General features: G+C 36.1%; 2 protein-coding genes and 1 pseudogene across 4 annotated transcripts; 2 read left to right on the plus strand and 1 right to left on the minus strand.

The window, feature by feature from the left end:
- The first annotated feature begins 1,953 nt into the window (after window positions 1–1,953).
- LOC147385257 (uncharacterized) lies at window positions 1,954–5,237 on the plus strand. 2 transcript variants are annotated; one of them, XM_086422686.1, is made up of 4 exons: window positions 1,954–2,264; window positions 2,519–2,660; window positions 4,129–4,233; window positions 4,332–5,237. In XM_086422686.1, exons 1-4 carry the CDS (start codon window positions 2,210–2,212, stop codon window positions 4,744–4,746), a joined length of 717 nt encoding a protein of 238 aa, XP_086278812.1. In that variant the 5' UTR covers window positions 1,954–2,209; the 3' UTR covers window positions 4,747–5,237. The 2 variants fall into 2 exon arrangements, with proteins under 2 accessions (XP_086278812.1, XP_086278813.1); XM_086422687.1 differs by having other exon boundaries at window positions 1,955–2,260; window positions 2,521–2,660.
- A 284-nt stretch (window positions 5,238–5,521) lies between these two features.
- Window positions 5,522–8,598, minus strand: LOC147385258 (pentatricopeptide repeat-containing protein At1g50270-like). The gene has a single exon (XM_086424329.1). The coding sequence runs from the start codon at window positions 8,534–8,536 to the stop codon at window positions 6,173–6,175; it is 2,364 nt and encodes a 787-aa protein (XP_086280455.1). The 5' UTR covers window positions 8,537–8,598; the 3' UTR covers window positions 5,522–6,172.
- A 3,652-nt stretch (window positions 8,599–12,250) lies between these two features.
- On the plus strand, window positions 12,251–18,100 carry LOC147385259 (AT-hook motif nuclear-localized protein 28 pseudogene; annotated as a pseudogene). The gene is made up of 2 exons (XR_015172009.1): window positions 12,251–12,453; window positions 15,881–18,100. The product of XR_015172009.1 is annotated as an AT-hook motif nuclear-localized protein 28 pseudogene (transcript).
- The last annotated feature ends 425 nt before the right edge of the window (window positions 18,101–18,525 follow it).

Consider the following 18,525-nt stretch of genomic DNA (forward strand, 5'->3'; position numbering starts at 1 on the left):
ACCAGTTGATACTTGATGAACAGCTTCAAAAATGGATAGTCATGAAATTCCCTAATTTATAATGCGTTGATCAACAATGGAAACATGTCTTTATTTTAACTTTTTTTAAGAAGTTTTTGAAAATTTGTGCTTCAAACTCAAACCTTCTATATCTATTAACTTTAAAAGATACCAAAACCTTCAATATAATATGAAAAAAAATACTATAACAAATCAATTTTAAGTATTTGCGGGGCAATTATTTTTTAAAAATTAGATTTTTTTGGTTGACTCAACCAGTAGAAGCTACCATGTCTGACCCAACCCGGTTTGGTCTGACTCCCCCCTTTGGCAAACGTCCTCATCACAGAACTGTAAATCATTTGCCTTGGGAGAGGCAAATGATCTACTTTTCTTTGATGGGGGCATATGTAAGAAAATCATTATTCTTTTTCTTAATAAAAATAAAAATAAATTATTTATTTATCTAAGGGACCAACTAGTTGCACACCTACCTTAAATTATTTTTGTATTTTTATAACCTTTATTTTAACCTACCGGTTGCACTCCAATACCTACTCCTTTAGGGTTTAAACTTTATTAACTTGCAACTTTATATTATTTGCTCATGCTATACTTTGATTATGTCCTCTTTAGCTTCAATTTAATGAAGGCACTAATTTTCTAATTTTTGTTTAGAATTTAATTTGAACCTATGTATTTCAAAAAAATGTAACTGTGTAAACATGATTCCAAAACGAAAAAAATATTTCTTACAAAAATTACTAAACTAACTCTAATTTCTTTGGACATAGTTGAGGAAAAAAAAAGGTGTGCAACATTTTTTTAAAATCATTTTTGGAGTGCAATCATCCAAATGGAGTGCAAGGGTTTTTTTTTTTTTTTTTTTTCTTTTTAAAGTAATGGAGTGCAATTGGTCATGGGTGGTGTGCAACTAGTCGGACCCTTATCTAAATACAAATATACCTTGTGCGTGAGTATATTCTAATCGAACTTTGTTTAAATATATATATATATATATATATATGGGGGCGGTTCAAGGGCCATCTGAGAAACCGTCTAAGAAAACTTTCGTTTTTCAAAATAAGGGTTAGAGGTTTTGGATTGAGCTGATTTTTTGCAAGGATGGTCACTATGATGAGAAGATCATCCTCACAAAAAATCAGCTCAATCAGAAACTTGTAAATCCATCAAAAGTGATTTACAAATTAGTGATAAAAAGTGGTAAAAAATCGACGGTCCACATTCTAAATCACTTTTAACGGGGTTAGAAGTTTCAGATTGAGCTGATTTTTTTTTTGGATGATCTTCCCATCATAGAGATCATCCTCACAAAAAATCAGCTCAATCCAAAATTTCTAACCCATATTTTAAAATTTTATTTACCGTCGAAAGTTTTCTTAGACGGTTTCTCAGACGGCCCTTGAACCTGACCCTATATATATATATATATAGGGGGCGGTTCAAGGGCCATCTGAGAAACCGTCTAAGAAAACTTTTGTTTCTCAAAATAAGGGTTAGAGGTTTTGGATTGAGCTGATTTTTTGCAAGGATGGTCACTATGATGAGAAGATCATCCTCACAAAAAATCAGCTCAATCAGAAACTTGTAAATCCATCAAAAGTGATTTACAATTAGTGATAAAAAGTGGAAAAAAATCGACGGTCCACATTCTAAATCACTTTTAACGGGGTTAGAAGTTTCAGATTGAGCTGATTTTTTTTTTGGATGATCTTCCCATCATAGAATCATCCTCACAAAAAATCAGCTCAATCCAAAATTTCTAACCCATATTTTAAAATTTTATTTACCGTCGAAAGTTTTCTTAGACGGTTTCTCAGACGGCCCTTGAACCTGACCCATATATATATATATATATATATATATAATTATTTAAATATAATATATGTTAATAAATAATTTAATTTCCAAACTGTGTTAAATGGACTATATAACTTGGGAGATAGTTTCCAGCATTTGTTAGGCTGCTTTTCCCCCACATTCCTCTCTTCGAAATTATCCAAGAATCTCCTTCTCCATTTCTCACTTCTTTCTTTCTCTCGTTGCTGCTCTTTCCATGGCCCTGTAAATCTTTTTCGGCCAATGATCGAGCGGAAGAGACTTTTTTTTCTTCTTCTTCTTCGTCTCCTCTTCTTTCTTTTCCAGGCCTCTGCGTCTGAACTGATTCTCTCGCTCTAACATCTATTCCATGGATTCATTGGAGGAGCAAACTAGTCAAATTTGCAACCCTTCACTTCTTGTACAGCTACTCTCTCTTCGATCTCGTCCTCATTCTTTGTTTCTCATGTTACAAATTCTCTGTTCTGGGTTTGATCCATCCTTGATTTATTGGTTATGATATGGGATCTTTCAGATTACTATTTTTTATTTATTTTTTAGTTTATAATTCTTTGTGTTCGGAATTATGATTTTATATAATTCATGTTTGCTTTGGTGATTTCAGTGTGATTGAATATGTGGGTGTTGTTTTTGTGGTGAGAATTTGATTGAATCTTGTAGGTCTCTGATGAACAAAAGGGGGTAAAGTCCACAACTTTGTCTGTGTCGATGCCCGAGGATGGGGGGTTCTGCACGATCTGTTGGGAGAGTATAGCCCTCCAAGAAACTGCTCTTGTTAAAGGTTGCGAGCATGCTTACTGGTTTGTCTACAATTTTCTATCTAATTATTAATTTTTATAATAGCTGAATTTATAGAGGGAAATTCATTGTGTTTTTTGCACTATATCTATATATATTATCTTTCTATATTAGGATGCCAATAAGAATGAGATAGTAGATGCTTGATCACAGATAGAAGAGTTTGTTTGACTTGAAGATTGTTCCGAATTATGATTTATAGATTGTTACTGTTGAACCCTGGAAGTGAAATTATGATTTCTATTTCAATTCTTAAACAATATTGCTTGAAATGAGGGAGGAGAGACAAAATCTCCCCAAGAACTAAAACATTACAAATGTTCAATCCCTTACCCCACTTATCTGCCCAAATATTGATTAAGCTTTAGCATATACAGAGGAATCCATAACTTTCAATTGAAGGGGCATTGTGAAATCAAACTAACTAATGGCATTGGTATTGATCTAGAATGATGAGATTGATTTAGCACTGTTAGATAACTGATTGTGAATGTTTAGGTCTGACCATAATAGTTTGTGGAGGAGAGTATTTTTTTCCCCTTAATATATGGATAAGCTGGACTTGAACCAATGTTGCTTTGCAATGTGTCAAACCAACTGAGCTATGGGTCTAAGCCCATAAGAGGAGAGTTATTGAGGCTAACTATGGAGAAAAGTAATTTTGGGTGAAAAGTGGAGAAGTTCGATCCTCTTTTGGATGAGAGTTTGGAAAGGTATCCTCAAAAGGATCACCGTTGATTTTTGCTCCGTTTGTATATCTAGTGAGAAAATAATTAATCACCTTTATATTCAGTGTAAGGTTGCTAAGGAAAGCGGATATGATCACACTTTCAATTACAAAATATGTGTCTCTGTACAATATTGAATGGAGGAACGTGATTGGTTTTAAGTTTCGACTACCTCAAATCGAACAAAAATAAAAATCTATGAAACACATTTCTATGCTACTCCAAAGATATTGATTATTCTTTTTAGCTCGAGTTTGTTGCATGTACTAAATGATATTCTATGTTTAACCATCATTTTGTAGGTTCAGATTTCCTTTGTATTGTTGTCAATAGCACTTGCACCTATCTCCCGGTCGTTCAGTTTTGTACTTTATGCCTTACGAGAATACATAATTTAGAAGTTGCTACAGAACTCTTTAGTCTGGGGAGTTCGAAATTACTCGAATTTGATTTCTTACATACTGACATTAGGTGTAATATCTTACTTTTTTGTTCACTGATTGTGTTGTGAAGGGTGATTAACAAATGGTTCCTTTGTTTTCCCATGTATTACTGTATTAGCAGCATGAACCAAAATGAAAGTAGGATATGTGGAATTGTATCCACTTTATGGATGGATTTAAAGAAACAGTAATATTAACCATTGCTCATTTTTATCATTGTTTGTCCACTTTATGGATGGATTTAAAGAAACGGTAATATTAACCATTGTTTGCATTTTATCATTGTTTGTGCCATGTAGTGTAACTTGCATCTTAAGATGGGCCATGTACAACCGAAATCCTACTTGCCCCCAGTGTAAGCATCCATTTCAGTGTCTCAACGTTCATCGCTCACTTGACGGCAGGTACTACAAAATAATTATTGCCCTTCGGTTAAATCATGTAAGATGCAAGTGTCCTATTTACTTATTAACAAAATTGTTCTTTGTCCTGCTTGTTCCAGTATCCATGATTACATGTTCGAGGAGAGTGTTTGTTTGCTCCTCAGAGCCACCTGGTTCATGCCTTTGACAGTGGAGGAGCATGAAGAGTTGTACGATGAAAATGAAGTTATTTATCAATCCTATGACTATCTAGATGAGGTTTACTTTAGCAGTTCTTCGAGTCTTCGTATTGGTAACCGGAGATGGGGAGATAATGGGTATATTCGTGGAGGGCACAAAGAAGCAAGACCTGTCAATCGAGAATATTTGCAGCATCCTGATGCTGGTCCATCTAGTGGAAGTCCTAAGAAGAAAGAGGTGGTAGCAAAATATGTTTGTGGAAAGAAGGAAAAGAGGGAATTGAAGCGTGAGGCTGCTGGTAAAGCGGCTGCAGTGAAACACCATAAGCACTTGTTAAGGTTTGGGCGCAAATGATTTCATTTCATTGCCGTTTGTTTTGCCCTTCGAAGTCTGCCCCTCAAACCTTTCACAAGCCTCTTCAAGTTGAGTTTGTGCCAAGCACCCCAAATTCTTATATTAGTTTTAGATTTAGCTTTCACATACACACCACCTAGAGCAGAATGTTGCACGTTGCTTGGTTGTTACTCTCTTGCACTCACTGATAAAGAGCTTTAATGAAGAATGGGTGTTTGGTTACTACTCCAAGGCGGTTCATAAATTGACTTTCTTGCCAGTATAATAATTCTAAAAAAGGGCCATCCACTAGATGGACCAGCTAATCGACAAGCAATTTCATTGGAATAAAGAAAGAAGAAAACGGATGATACATTCATCTGGCAATGATACCTTTGTTGATCAGTCTCTTTCAGGCTCAGAGCTTTTTCCTTATCTAGTAGAACCAAAATCCAGCTGTGAACGTGGAGGAGAAAATGATATGGAAAATGGTATGAACATTTAAAACCCAAGTCCCAGGTCATCCGACCAATGGATCGTCCCTCACAAGTTGTCTTAATGGGTTTATTATGAACATGACAAATGGTGGTAAGGCCTATTTTTGTTAGGTTTTTGGAAAGAGATTATTTATCATTTCCTCAAATAAAATGTCAAAGAGTCGCGACAACATGACTCTTGATGTGGCAGTGCACAAAACCATAGATCTTTTTCCTTGGGATACACAAGGAAAAAGATCTATGGTTTTGTGCACTGCCACATCAAGATTGTCAGTTTATCATTTGTCAATGTCAAACTAGTAAATGCAATGAAAAAGGATTCCCGATTAATATCAAGATGCTATTACAGGGATTAATCGGTTATGTCCTTGTACTCTGGATGGGAAAAAAAAGAGTCCATATAGCATCTCTCAAGTGATATTATTTGATTGTCCACAATAATAGTCATAATACACAGCTCGAGTGTTATTCCCTTTGCATTGCAATTTACATATAGTTGTATACTTTGCTGAGCTTTTCCGTTTGTACGTTAAGTGTGCCACCTTGAATCTTCAAACCCAACAACGTTGTTGATAAGTCATTTGGATGTCAGGACATAGGCTGAGTTGGAAGAAGCCCTTCATCCGGTTTGTGGCATCCTGTCATAAGCTAGCAACTCCAATATTTCCACACAAAAAAAATATTCAGAAGCACTGACACCAACTTTATCTCCTTAAAGTCAATGAAACATGCATACTAGCAACCACTATTGAAAATCCACAAGGATGCTCCATAAAATATGTCATGTTTGGCTTATTAGGTGTCTTCAAGAATAAAGCACCAAAATCATATCCATTGTAAAGCTCAAACCCACAACCACAAATTGCTCTTGACAAGATTTGAATCCACAACCTCCCTTATTAAAGGAGGATGAAGGAACATGTTCACATTCAACGTTCCATGTTTTTCTCTCATAGGCCTTCATACATCTGAGGAGCAAAAATCGATTTAATTTTGCCACTTTTGTTGTTTGCTGCAAGGAAAACAAGAGTCCTTCCATCTACCCTTAGCCAACTGAGGCCGGGATTTTTCCTTAGTCTTCGATCCTTCATCAACTTCCTAATCTTATTTACATCCTCCCATCTACCAGCGGCAGCATAAATATTTGAGAGAGTAATATAAGTTCCTGGATCTTTTGGATTCAACTTCCAAAGATGATTGGCTGAATACTCACCAACATCTATGTTACCATGAGTTGCACTTGCTCCAAGCAATGAAGACCATATAATTTCATTTGGCTCATATGGCATTTCTTCTACTATGCTCAATGCTTCTTCTAGACGTCCTTCCCTTCCTAGGATATCAATTAAACATGCATAGTGATCGATTGTGGGTTCCTTGATCAGTTTGAAATATTGATACCCCTCTTCCACAAGGCCGCTGTGACTGCAAGCAGAGAGGACTCCTACAAATGTGATATGGTTGGGCTCTATGGTTGGTGTATTTTGTAATTCTTGGAAGGTTTCAATGGCTGTTTGAGCATACCCATGTTGTGCTAGGCCGGCAATCATGGCATTCCATGTGGCTATGTCCCGTCCTGGCATGCCATCAAAGAGTCTTCTCGCTTCCTTGATGCAGCCAGACTTAGTATACATGTCTACTAGGGCACTGATAACAAATACATCAGATCCAACATTGGGATTCGACTTAATTATCTGAGCATGAATCTGTCTCCCTTCTTCCACTACGGCAAGACTCGCACATGAATGCAATACACTGGAGAATGTGTAATGGTTTGGAGGCTCAGCTAGTCCTTCCAACAACATGAGTATGTAGAGTTTAAGTGCCTCTAGGCTTTCACCGTTTCGTGAAAAACTGGATATCATCGAAGTCCACAAAACTAGATCGGGGGAATGAATTTGGTTAAAGACCTGTATTGCATCATCCAAACAATGGAACTCTGTGTACATCGTGACCAATGAGCTAGCAATATTGGAATCATCACTACAATTGGTGCCACAAAAACCTAACTTTGTAACTAGAGCATGCAATTGCTTACCTTGGTACAGGCCTCCAATTTGGACCAAAAGTGATGTCAAAGTCATTTCATTCGGTTCCATACCCACCTGAAGGGCTTCATAAAACAAGCTAACCGCTTTTTTTGTATGCCCATTTCGCATGTACCCTTGAATTGCCAAATTAAAAGCCGTAATATCTTTTCTGCGAATGCCATCGAAAACCTTCTGAGCATCAGGGACACATCCCTCATCTACATATATCTCGAAAAGAGCACAACCAATAAATAGATCCACTACAACCCCAATTGTCTTAATGATCAGGCTATGTATTTGCCGGACTGAAGACAGACTAACATCTCTACAAGCCCGAAGAACAGTTGCAAAGGTCACATGATCTGGACTCATGCCAGAGTCACGCATCGTACCAAAGAACTCCAGAACTTCTTTACCACTAAAATTTCCAGCCATGATTGCATTCCATGATACCACATTTGGTGTGGAAATCTCCAAGAATGCCTTTTTAGCACTGTCCACTACATTGCAATTGGTGTACATATTGATTAACGCAGTCCCAACAAACACATTGGATCGCAACCACGATGCTTTTACTATATGAGCATGGACCTGTTTTCCCTCGAATATACAACGATGACCAGGGATAGCGGTTAAAACACAAGTGAAGGCAAATTCATTTGGTGCTAAATTTTCTGTCTCTATCATGGTTTTGAACAACCTTAACGCCTCATCGAAATTCCCTTCCCTTGTGTAACCCATAATCATGGAAGTAAAAGCAGTAACATCTCTCTGGATAATTTTGTCGAATATTTGGCGCGCATTTTTTATCGATCCGAATTCATTATAGACATTCACCAAACAAGTGTTAGTGATCAGGTCTGGAAAGTTTGAATCGAGAAGCTTTATCATGTAAGCATGGACTTGCAATGCGAGTGGGTAATTGTTGGTTTCGAAACAGGCCTTGAGAACTAATCTGAAGGTGATGGTGTCTGGTTGGTGAGAACCAGAGATGATCATCTCGAGGAAGAGATGGAGAGATGTAAGGAAATGGTGTTGGTGTGAACATGCAGATATGATGGTGTTCCATGTAATGGTGTCGCAAGTGGGAAGGAGTCGGAAAAGTTTGAGGGTCTGATCTATGGTTTTGGATTTAGAGTAGGATGACAAGAGGATGTTGCCTTGATTGGTTATTGATTTGAAATTATTGGATTGTGATGAAGGTTTTGTACGGAGGTTTGATGTTGGATGCTTGGACAACAATATGAGCCTAGCTGTTGGGGAACAAGAGCAGCAAGTCAGCATTATATGTATCCGGAGATACGAGTGTGAGAAGAGAAATAGTTTACTTTATCTAACAATGTATATTTTAAAGGGATCCCAATTAGGGGTGCAACTTAATTCGGTTGAAATCAAGAATCGAACAAAACCATGGAATTTGGATTGGTTTGGTTCAATTTATATTTATATCGATTCGATTTCGGATTTAAAAAATAAAAAATCGATAAATTTAATTTGATTCTCAATTCAAATAATATAAAAAATCGAACCAACCCGAAAATCGAACCAATATATATATATATATATATATATATATATAGGGGGCGGTTCAAGGGCCATCTAAGAAACCGTCTAAGAAAACTTTCGTTTTTCAAAATAAGGGTTAGAGGTTTTGGATTGAGCTGATTTTTTGCAAGGATGGTCACTATGATGAGAAGATCATCCTCACAAAAAATCAGCTCAATCAGAAACTTGTAAATCCATCAAAAGTGATTTACAAATTAGTGATAAAAAGTGGTAAAAAATCGACGGTCCACATTCTAAATCACTTTTAACGGGGTTAGAAGTTTCAGATTGAGCTGATTTTTTTTTTTGGATGATCTTCCCATCATAGAGATCATCCTCACAAAAAATCAGCTCAATCCAAAATTTCTAACCCATATTTTCAAATTTTATTTACCGTCGAAAGTTTTCTTAGACGGTTTCTCAGACGGCCCTTGAACCTGACCCATATATATATATATATATATATGGGTAGCGTTCAAGGGCAAACTTTTTAGCAAACTTTTTGGCAAAACATTTTTCAAAACATGGGTTAGAGGTTTTGGAATGGGCTGATTTTTGGTGAGGATGATCTCTACGGTGAGTAGATCATCCTCACCAAAAATCAGCCCATTCCAAAACTTTTAACCCATGTTTACCAGCTGAAAAATCGTGGACCGTTCATTTTTTGTAAACTGTTTTTTATGGGGTTAGAAGTTTTGGAATGGGCTGATTTTTGGTGATGATGATCTCCTCACTGTAGAGATCATCCTCACCAAAAATCAGCTCATTCCAAAACCTCTAACTCATGTTTTGAAAAATGTTTTGCCAAAAAGTTTGCTAAAAAGTTGGCCATTGAACGCCCCTATATATATATATATATATATAGGGAATGTTCAGCACCCTAAGTTTTACCACACATTTTAACAAACGTTTTTTGTCCTACATGGGTTAGAAGTTTTGGAATGAGCTGATTTTTGGTGAGGATGATCTCTATGATTAGAAGATCATCCTCCCCAAAAATCAGCCCATTCCGAAATGTTTAGCCCCATGTTTACAAGTTGAAAAATCGTGGACCGTCCATTTTTTGTAAATCATTTTTTATGGGGTTAGAAGTTTTGGAATGAACTGATTTTTGGTGAGGATGATCTCCTCACCATAAAGATCATCCTCACCAAAAATCAGCCCATTCCGAAACTTCTAACCCATGTAGGACAAAACGCATTTGTTAAAGTGTGTGGTAAAACTTAGGGTGCCGAACGGGACCCATATATATATATATAGGGAAATGTTCAGCACCCTAAGTTTTACCACACACTTTAACAAACGTTTTTTGTCCTACATGGGTTAGAAGTTTTGGAATGAGCTGATTTTTGGTGAGGATGATCTCTATGATTAGAAGATCATCCTCCCCAAAAATCAGCCCATTCCGAAATGTTTAGCCCTATGTTTACACGTTGAAAAATTGTGGACCGTCCATTTTTTGTAAACCATTTTTGATCGGGTTAGAAGTTTTGGAATGAGCTGATTTTTGGTGAGGATGATCTCCTCACCATAGAGATCATCCTTACCAAAAATCAGCTCATTCCGAAACTTCTAACCCATGTAAGACAAAACGCGTTTGTTAAAGTGTGTGGTAAAACTTAGGGTGCCGAACGGGACCCATATATATATATATATATAGCGTTTAATGGCTAACTTTTTGGCAAAACATTTTTCAAAACATGAGTTAAAAGTTTTGGAATGGGCTGATTTTTGGTGAGGATGATCTCTACGGTGAGGAGATCATCCTCACCAAAAATCAGCTCATTCCAAAACTTTTAACCCATGTTTACAAGTTGAAAAATCGTGGACCGTCCATTTTTTGTAAACTGTTTTTGATAGGGTTAGAAGTTTTGGAATGGGCTGATTTTTGGTGATGATGATTTCCTCACCGTAGAGATCATCCTCATCAAAAATATCATCATCACCAAAAATCAGCCCATTCCAAAACTTCTAACTCATGTTTTGAAAAATGTTTTGCCAAAAAATTTGCTAAAAAGTTTGCCATTGAACGTGACCCTATATGTACATGGGTCCCGTTCCCCACCTTAAGCTTTACCCTACACTTTAACAAACATATTTTGTCCTACATGAGTTAGAAGTTTTGGAATGGGTTGATTTTTGGTGAGGATGATCTCTATGGTGAGGAGATTATCCTCACCAAAAATCAGCCGATTCCAAAACTTCTAACCCCATCAAAAATGATTTACAAAAAATGGACGGTCCACGATTTTTCAACTTGTAAACATGGGGCTAAAAATTTCGGAATGGACTGATTTTTGGTAAGGATGATCTTCTAATTATAGAGATCATCCTCACCAAAAATCAGTCCATTCCAAAACTTCTAACCCATGTAGGACAAAACACGTTTGTTAAAGTGTAGGGTAAAGCTTAAGGTGTTGAACATTTCCCATATATATATAGGATTAGGATTTGTATACACATAAAGCTACTCATAAAGCTATAATGTGTTTTGTCTTATATGGGCAAAAATGTTTGGAATGAGCTGATTTTTTGTGAGGATGATCTCTATGGTGAGGAGATCATCCTTGCCAAAAATCAGCCTATTATGAAACTTTTAGCCCCATGCTTACAAGTTGAAAAATTTTAGACCGTTTAATTTTTTTGTAAATCACTTTTGATGGGGTTAAAAGTTTTGGAATAAAATGAATTTTTGCAAGGATGATACCCTCACCATAGAGATCATCCTCACAAAAAATCAGCCCATTCCGAACCTTTTTAACTATATAAGACAAAAACGTTGTAGCTTTATGTGTCTACGGAACCCCACCCATATATATATATATATATATATATATATATATATGGAAATGTTCAGCAACAAACATTTTGGCAAAACATTTTTCAAAACATGGGTTAGAGGTTTTGGAATGGGCTGATTTTTGGTGAGGATGATCTCCTAGAGATCATCCTCACCAAAAATCAGCCCATTCCAAAACTTCTAGCCCCATGTTTACAAGTTGAAAAATCGTGGACCGTCCATTTTTTGTAAACCATTTTTTATGGGGTTAGAAGTTTTGGAATGGGCTGATTTTTGGTGAGGATGATCTCCTACGATGAGGAGATCATCATCACCAAAAATCAGCCCATTCCAAAACCTCTAACCCATGTTTTGAAAAATGTTTTGCCAAAATGTTTGTTGCTGAACGGGACCCATATATATATATATATAATATATATATATATATTTAACAAAACAAAACCGTTCGAACCCTTGTCTCTCTCCCTATATATATATATATATATAACAAAACAAAACCGTTCGAACCCTTGTCTCTCTCCCATCTCTGTTATAGGTTGCCAGCGGTTGCCAACGGCTACCACCGGCTAAAACCCCTTATCACACACACACACACACACACACACACACACACTCTCTCTCTCTCTCTCTCGTCTCTACGAGCGGCTGCCACCGACAAAAATCAAACCCTCACTATCGTATCTGCGACCGACTAAAACTCCTCATCTCTCACTCGTATCTCGTCTCTCTCTCTCTCTCTCTCTCATCTCTACAAGCGGCTACCGCCAACTAAAATCAACCTCATCATCGTTTTTGCGATCGACTACCTGCGGTTGCGACCAGCTGATCTCTCTCTTGCGGTTGCGACCTGCAACAGGTTCCTCTCTCTCTCTCTCTCTCTCTGACTGTGATTGCGACTGCGATTTACGATCAAACTATGGAACCGAATCGAACTAAATCGAAGTAAGGTCGATTTGGATTGGTTCGATTCTAGAATAATTCGATTTGATTATAATTCTCATACGATGAAACCGATCTTAATCGATTTGATTTTTATTTTGCTCTAACCCAAACCAAGTTGCACCCCTAATCCCAATTACTAGTAAAGGCGTCTACATCATATACCGTTTTTTTTTTTTCTTATATGAGTTAAAAGTTTCATAATGAAGTCATTTTCAATCCATTTGGAAACTTCTAATCCCATCAAAACAAGATGAATCCTAATTTGTCCTTTTTTTTGTTGTTAATCAATTTTGATTAGGTTAAAAGTTTTGCAATGATTTGTGAGGATCTCTTAAAATAACTCAGCCCATTCATATAAGACAAAAGCTTTGACTATGGTATAAGGCGCCCTTAGTAATAATTGGGGTTTCTTTAACCCTACCCTTATTTATAACATGAGATATTTGTTAAAACAGCAAGGATTCCTTAACGGAGGAAAATGTATCCCAGGATTATTAATGGGATCTCTAAACAGAATCTGCATTTTTTTCTCAAATCCTAATGGTCATGTTTACAAAGAGCCTCAACAGGGCACCAGGGTTTTGTTGAGACCATAAAAGATCCCTTTAATGAACTCTCAAATAGAGAATAAAGTAAGAGAAAGTTCGATTGAGATAATCATATTACACAAATGTACTAGGAAGATCCAAAAGAATATGAACTTTGACGTTGAAAGTAGATATAATCTCAATTTAAATAACAAAAGACTCAGACTTTGAGGATAGTGAAATAGAGGAAGAAAATTTATCTTGCACAAGTTAAATCTTTGGGATAGGACTTTGTTATTGTTGTTTTTAAATTATATTTTTGATAAATAGCAAGTGTAGTTGGCTCATTGGTAAGGGACCAAACAACCTTATAAGAAATTTGCAATGGCATGAGAAAAAGCAAAATTTCAGATCATATTAATCTCAAACCCAAATTAGAATGATATGTCCATATCATCTAATAGTTTATCCATCAATCATGGGGTCCAAAATTTATATTTTAATCTGCACCTTTTGGTCCCATTTTCTAACTGCTAGGTAGTTCACTTCAGTTCATGATGATATATGAGGAACTCAATCCTGGCAGAAGAATTGTCCATCTTTTAGCTAAAGAATATCTATGGCAGTGGGTGATCTTATCAATTGGTAGACCTGATGGTGAACAACTCATAGGTTACCCGCCATGGAGTGGAGTGCTGAGATCCGTCAAACCATATTTTGTTTATGATCTTATGGAAAGCTCCAATTACGTGGCAAACTCAATCTACTACCCTGACGTGAACGTTTGGGAATCGTAGATCTGCGCTCCTCGTGATACATGGCTGCATTTCCCCATAAAAAAACTATATCTTGAGGGAATTGTGCATCCTAAGGAGCATAGATCTATGGCTCCCGAACTTGTCACGTCAAGTAGTCGATTGAGTTTGCTACATGTGGTAGTTAGATTATCATGACTCTTATTAAAATCATGGGTTCAAATAATTTTTGTAAATAAAAGTCAACTCCAAACGAAAAGATGCCCAGTCGGCTCGGCTGATTTTTGAGTTGGCCAATGATTTTTGATGCACAACATCAATCACACTACCAAGATGAGAAGAAAATGATCGATGTCTATCCTTCAAAGGGTTGGTGAGATAGCTAGTATCATATTTAGTAATTTTTGGAATGATTCAGGAATTGTACTGGAATAATACAACACTACGTCATACCAGGATCATAGTTGCTCTCATCTTCATGAGCATGCTATGTTTCACTAGTTAACCTGTCCCTATACCCCTAAGCAGAACGAGGTGGCAGAACACAATAATCGTCACTTTATGACTATTATTTGTTATCTTCTTCGAGGCATGCATGTTTATAAGTTATATTGGAACATGACGGTCTTCAATACGATTTTTCTTCTTGATTATGTTCTGAGTCACACCTTAGGGGGGACAGGTGACTTTTCATGTTCTTTACCTTGATAGCACCCTCTTTCCGATTACACCTAGAGTTTTTGGGTGCACTTTCTTTATTCAGGACCGCACTCCTCATCACATAAAATTAGAGGACAAAACCATTCGGTGTGTTTTTTTTTTTGGACTATTCATCTATGTCAAAAGGGCATCGTTTCGCTGGAATGTTTACTTGAATCTAGCTAGTTCCAACATTGAGACTGACTTACTTTATACAAAGAGAGGAAAAACAACAATCTAAGCTCTTTTTGAATCGGATATTTGATAGGCTAAGCTAAGTGTAGCCCACTCTTTCTATGATTTCGCTGAACTTGTCAAGCATGGGGGGCCCCTTTGGGGAATCCTTTTGACTAGTCTCCTCCTCAAGGCTCTCTTCTATCCTTATTGTTTGTTCAGAATGGAGAAACGATTAGAATTTTCAACCAATTCAATTCCTTGTAAAAGTTTTCAACGTTTTGACCTTTGTCGAAATTTGATGCACAAAAAAAAAAAAAAAAGTTATGGGATTAACTCGAATACGATTCAGAATATACATTTAATAGTTCGTTTAAAAAATCGGTGAACAACAAAAATGCAAATACGAGAATGGTTCATATATGATCTAAGTTCAATACTCAAGAAACTTCCAAAACTCGGTGTGTACATGTTAAATTTTCATAGTTGTCGTATTCATATATTTAAAAAACTCCCCAATCTTTGTAAGATTTATTATTTTATATCTCATTTTTCAAAATTACTTTCACTAACTTTCATCTTTAAACACATCCTTTTGTAAATTAAGAAAGATTGATACTTTTATGCATGTTTATCAAAAATTTAAGTCTTAATATAAATTAATCATGAACAATGATACTTCTACACATATTATTGAACATTTTAATTCCTGTTTTAACATAGAACAAATTTAAAACTATGAACATAATAATTTTTAATGATTAATCATACTATTGATCTTCATAATGCAAAGTACACACTCTCTTACTTAATTGAGGTATCAAGAATCCTATTCAAAAATCTTGGGAGAGGAAAGCAAAGGGATATAAAAGGAATGGGGAAAAAAAACTAACTTGTTAATAGTTAATCTAGAGATTCGATAATAAACAATGATTAGTGATTGCCTAGTAAAATCTTAAAGTGTGAAGAGAGAATAATGAAAATATTATCATGTGATATTGAGATATAATTTTTTTTGAATAAAAATAAGGATTCATTTGTGTTTTTAAAGAAAGTATTTTTAATTTGTTTAATTCAGGAAAATAATAAATCGTGACATGTCTCAAAAAGCGAAGATCTTGAGTTTGAATCGCCTCTTAAGGTTCACCCTTAGGGATTTATCTCATAAATGACATCGTGTGTGCAGGGGTGGGGCGATTGCATGTGAAAAGGATTTGTCAGGTGCTCTAAAAGATCCAAACACCTCGATTAAGGAAAGAGAGAGAGAGAGATGTCTTCTTGGTACCTTTTTATTTCAAAAGGCCTAAGCCTTATCCCTTCATCTTAGCCGTCTATTTGGTATAACACATCACTCTCTTTTTTTTTAATAAAAGAAATGAAAAATACTATGAATCGTAGAAAGTATTTATAAATCCCTAGGAAGTAGGTTCTTCCCATTCCATTAATGTTTTTTTTATTGAATTTTCTAAACTATAGTATAAAACGAGGTTTAAAACACAACATCACGCATATGGCAAAAATGAGTGAAAAAACAGACATATTTCCTAGGGAACAGTACATGTTTCTTTGAGATTGATTAAGTTAGCATATCTAGGGACTTTCCTCCCATTTCAACCATACATTTGATGCAGATTATCAAATGTTATATAAAACTACTATTTTCATTTTATTTATTATAATGTAAATAAATATAAATATTATAACCTCGACTAGAACGACATTTGAGCCAGATCATAAAACATATATGGCTGGGATAGAAGGAATCTCCTAGAGATTTTCATCAGTCGAATCACTAAAAGAAACTGTACTTTATCAACGATACATGTGTCTTTCCTCCAATCTCGACCGTACATTTACATTTAATGTTGTACCTCAAAGGCTGGAAAAAGTTAAGAACGACAAAATTACCATATTTTCCATTAAAAAAGCAAATAAAAGTCACAAGTTGCCAAATACAAGGTTAGAGCAAGCAAGAGAAGAAATTGAAAATGGCAGAATACAGTGGAGCCATCTCTCTCTCTAAAGGTCGACAATGCCACAGCTCCGAAGATGAAGACGAAGATCAGAGCCCTAGAAGCGGAGCCACTCCTCCACTCATGACAAAGCTCACCACCAACACCAACTCCAACAAAAGTGGTGGTGTAGATATAGGATCATCTTCATCAGCTCGGGAAGTTGGACGAAAGCCAAGAGGTCGACCTCCAGGGTCTAAAAACAAACCCAAACCACCCATCGTTATAACCAAGGACAGCGATTCAACCATGCAACCACTCCTTCTCGAGTTATCCGCTGGTTCTGATGTCGTAGACATGGTTTACAACTTCTCTCGTAGACGCCACGTGGGACTATGTATTCTTAATGGGTCTGGTTCTGTGTCCAACATCACTCTCCGTCACCCATCCTCACACAATGCTACCCTTACAATCCCTGGTCGCTTCGAGATTCTCTCTCTTTCTGGATCATTTCTTCCTCCTTCTCCTTCTTCTTCTACAAAGTCTCCTTCTTTGACTATCTGTGTTGCAGGAGGTCAAGGTCAAGTTATTGGAGGGATTGTTGCAGGGGCACTTATAGCTGCAAGTCAAGTTGTTTTAGTTGCTGCTTCGTTTGTTAACCCGTCGTTCCATCGACTTCCAGTCGAAGATGAAGAAACTGAAGATGTTAAGCCTTCTAAACTTATTAGCAGTGTTGGACTTGGAGGAGGGTCTGATCAGGCTTCCACTGTTTATAGTGTTTCAGCTCCAAACCCTTTAAATTGCCAGATTCCTCCTGATGTCTTGCCTTGGGCATCCACATCTCGTCCTCCTTACTAACTTCAAAAAGAAAAACAAAAACAAAAAAAATGAAATTCAACATACCCACCCTTTTTTTTAATTTTATTTACTTAGAACTTAGAACTACTCTTATCTTCTTCTCTTTCTTTTTTTTTTTTTTTTTTCTTTATTTCACTCTTTTTGCAGGTTTTTTTTTTTTTAAAAGCTGATTTAGTCATTGTGGTTGCAAGTTTACAAAGTGTTTTGTTGCTGGTGTCAGTTCTTTAGAAGTTGTGTGTCAGTGAGAGTGATGAAGCCCCCTCGGGAAGAGCTGTTTCTCCGTTTCCAAAGCTAATTGTGAGAGGAGAAAGAAAGATAGATATCGGATGTTCAAACAATGGAGGACTGTTTATTGATTGAGCTTTATGTATTGTCCTTGTCTGAGACAGAAAACAACATTCTTCCCTAGAAGAACTTATGTCATCTGAAAAAAAAAATTAGATTTATTGTTGGATGAAATTGATATATAAATAGATGGTTCTTTTTGCATTGGATGTTCCATACTTATATGTAAGTCGCACTTAAGATCATATGGTTATGTGTTTTCTTTCTTCTCTATGATTTATATACGTAAATGTATTGTTGGTTAGAAGATATTTATATTCGTTGGTGGATCTGGTTTTGATGGTATTGTTTGGTATCCAAATCTTTTTTTGAAAGAGAGTTTACATGTCACAACAACTTATGGGAAGTAATAATCCATTAAAGGAAATTGTTTGAGTCATGTCATCTATTCCTGGTTGGTGACATCGGATTATATTGGACAGACACAAAAGGAAGATTGTATTTTGTTCCTCTATGGAAAAATATAGTGAATGTGTCGATTTTGCCCATGGACATAGGTCAATTTTGATCGAATTAACTTATATCTTGTGTCTTTTGTGGTTGTTTTTTGTGTGTGTTATAGTTGATTTTTTTCTTATTTCAATTTGTGATTTTGTTCTATCACAAATTAATGTATATTATAATTTAAATAAACGATAAATTAAGAGGGCCCAAGTGAAATAGTTTGTATATATTC

This window comes from Akebia trifoliata, chromosome 14 (assembly GCF_017979445.1).
Source record: "Akebia trifoliata isolate Shusen 1 chromosome 14, ASM1797944v1, whole genome shotgun sequence".
Classification (NCBI taxonomy): domain Eukaryota; kingdom Viridiplantae; phylum Streptophyta; class Magnoliopsida; order Ranunculales; family Lardizabalaceae; genus Akebia; species Akebia trifoliata.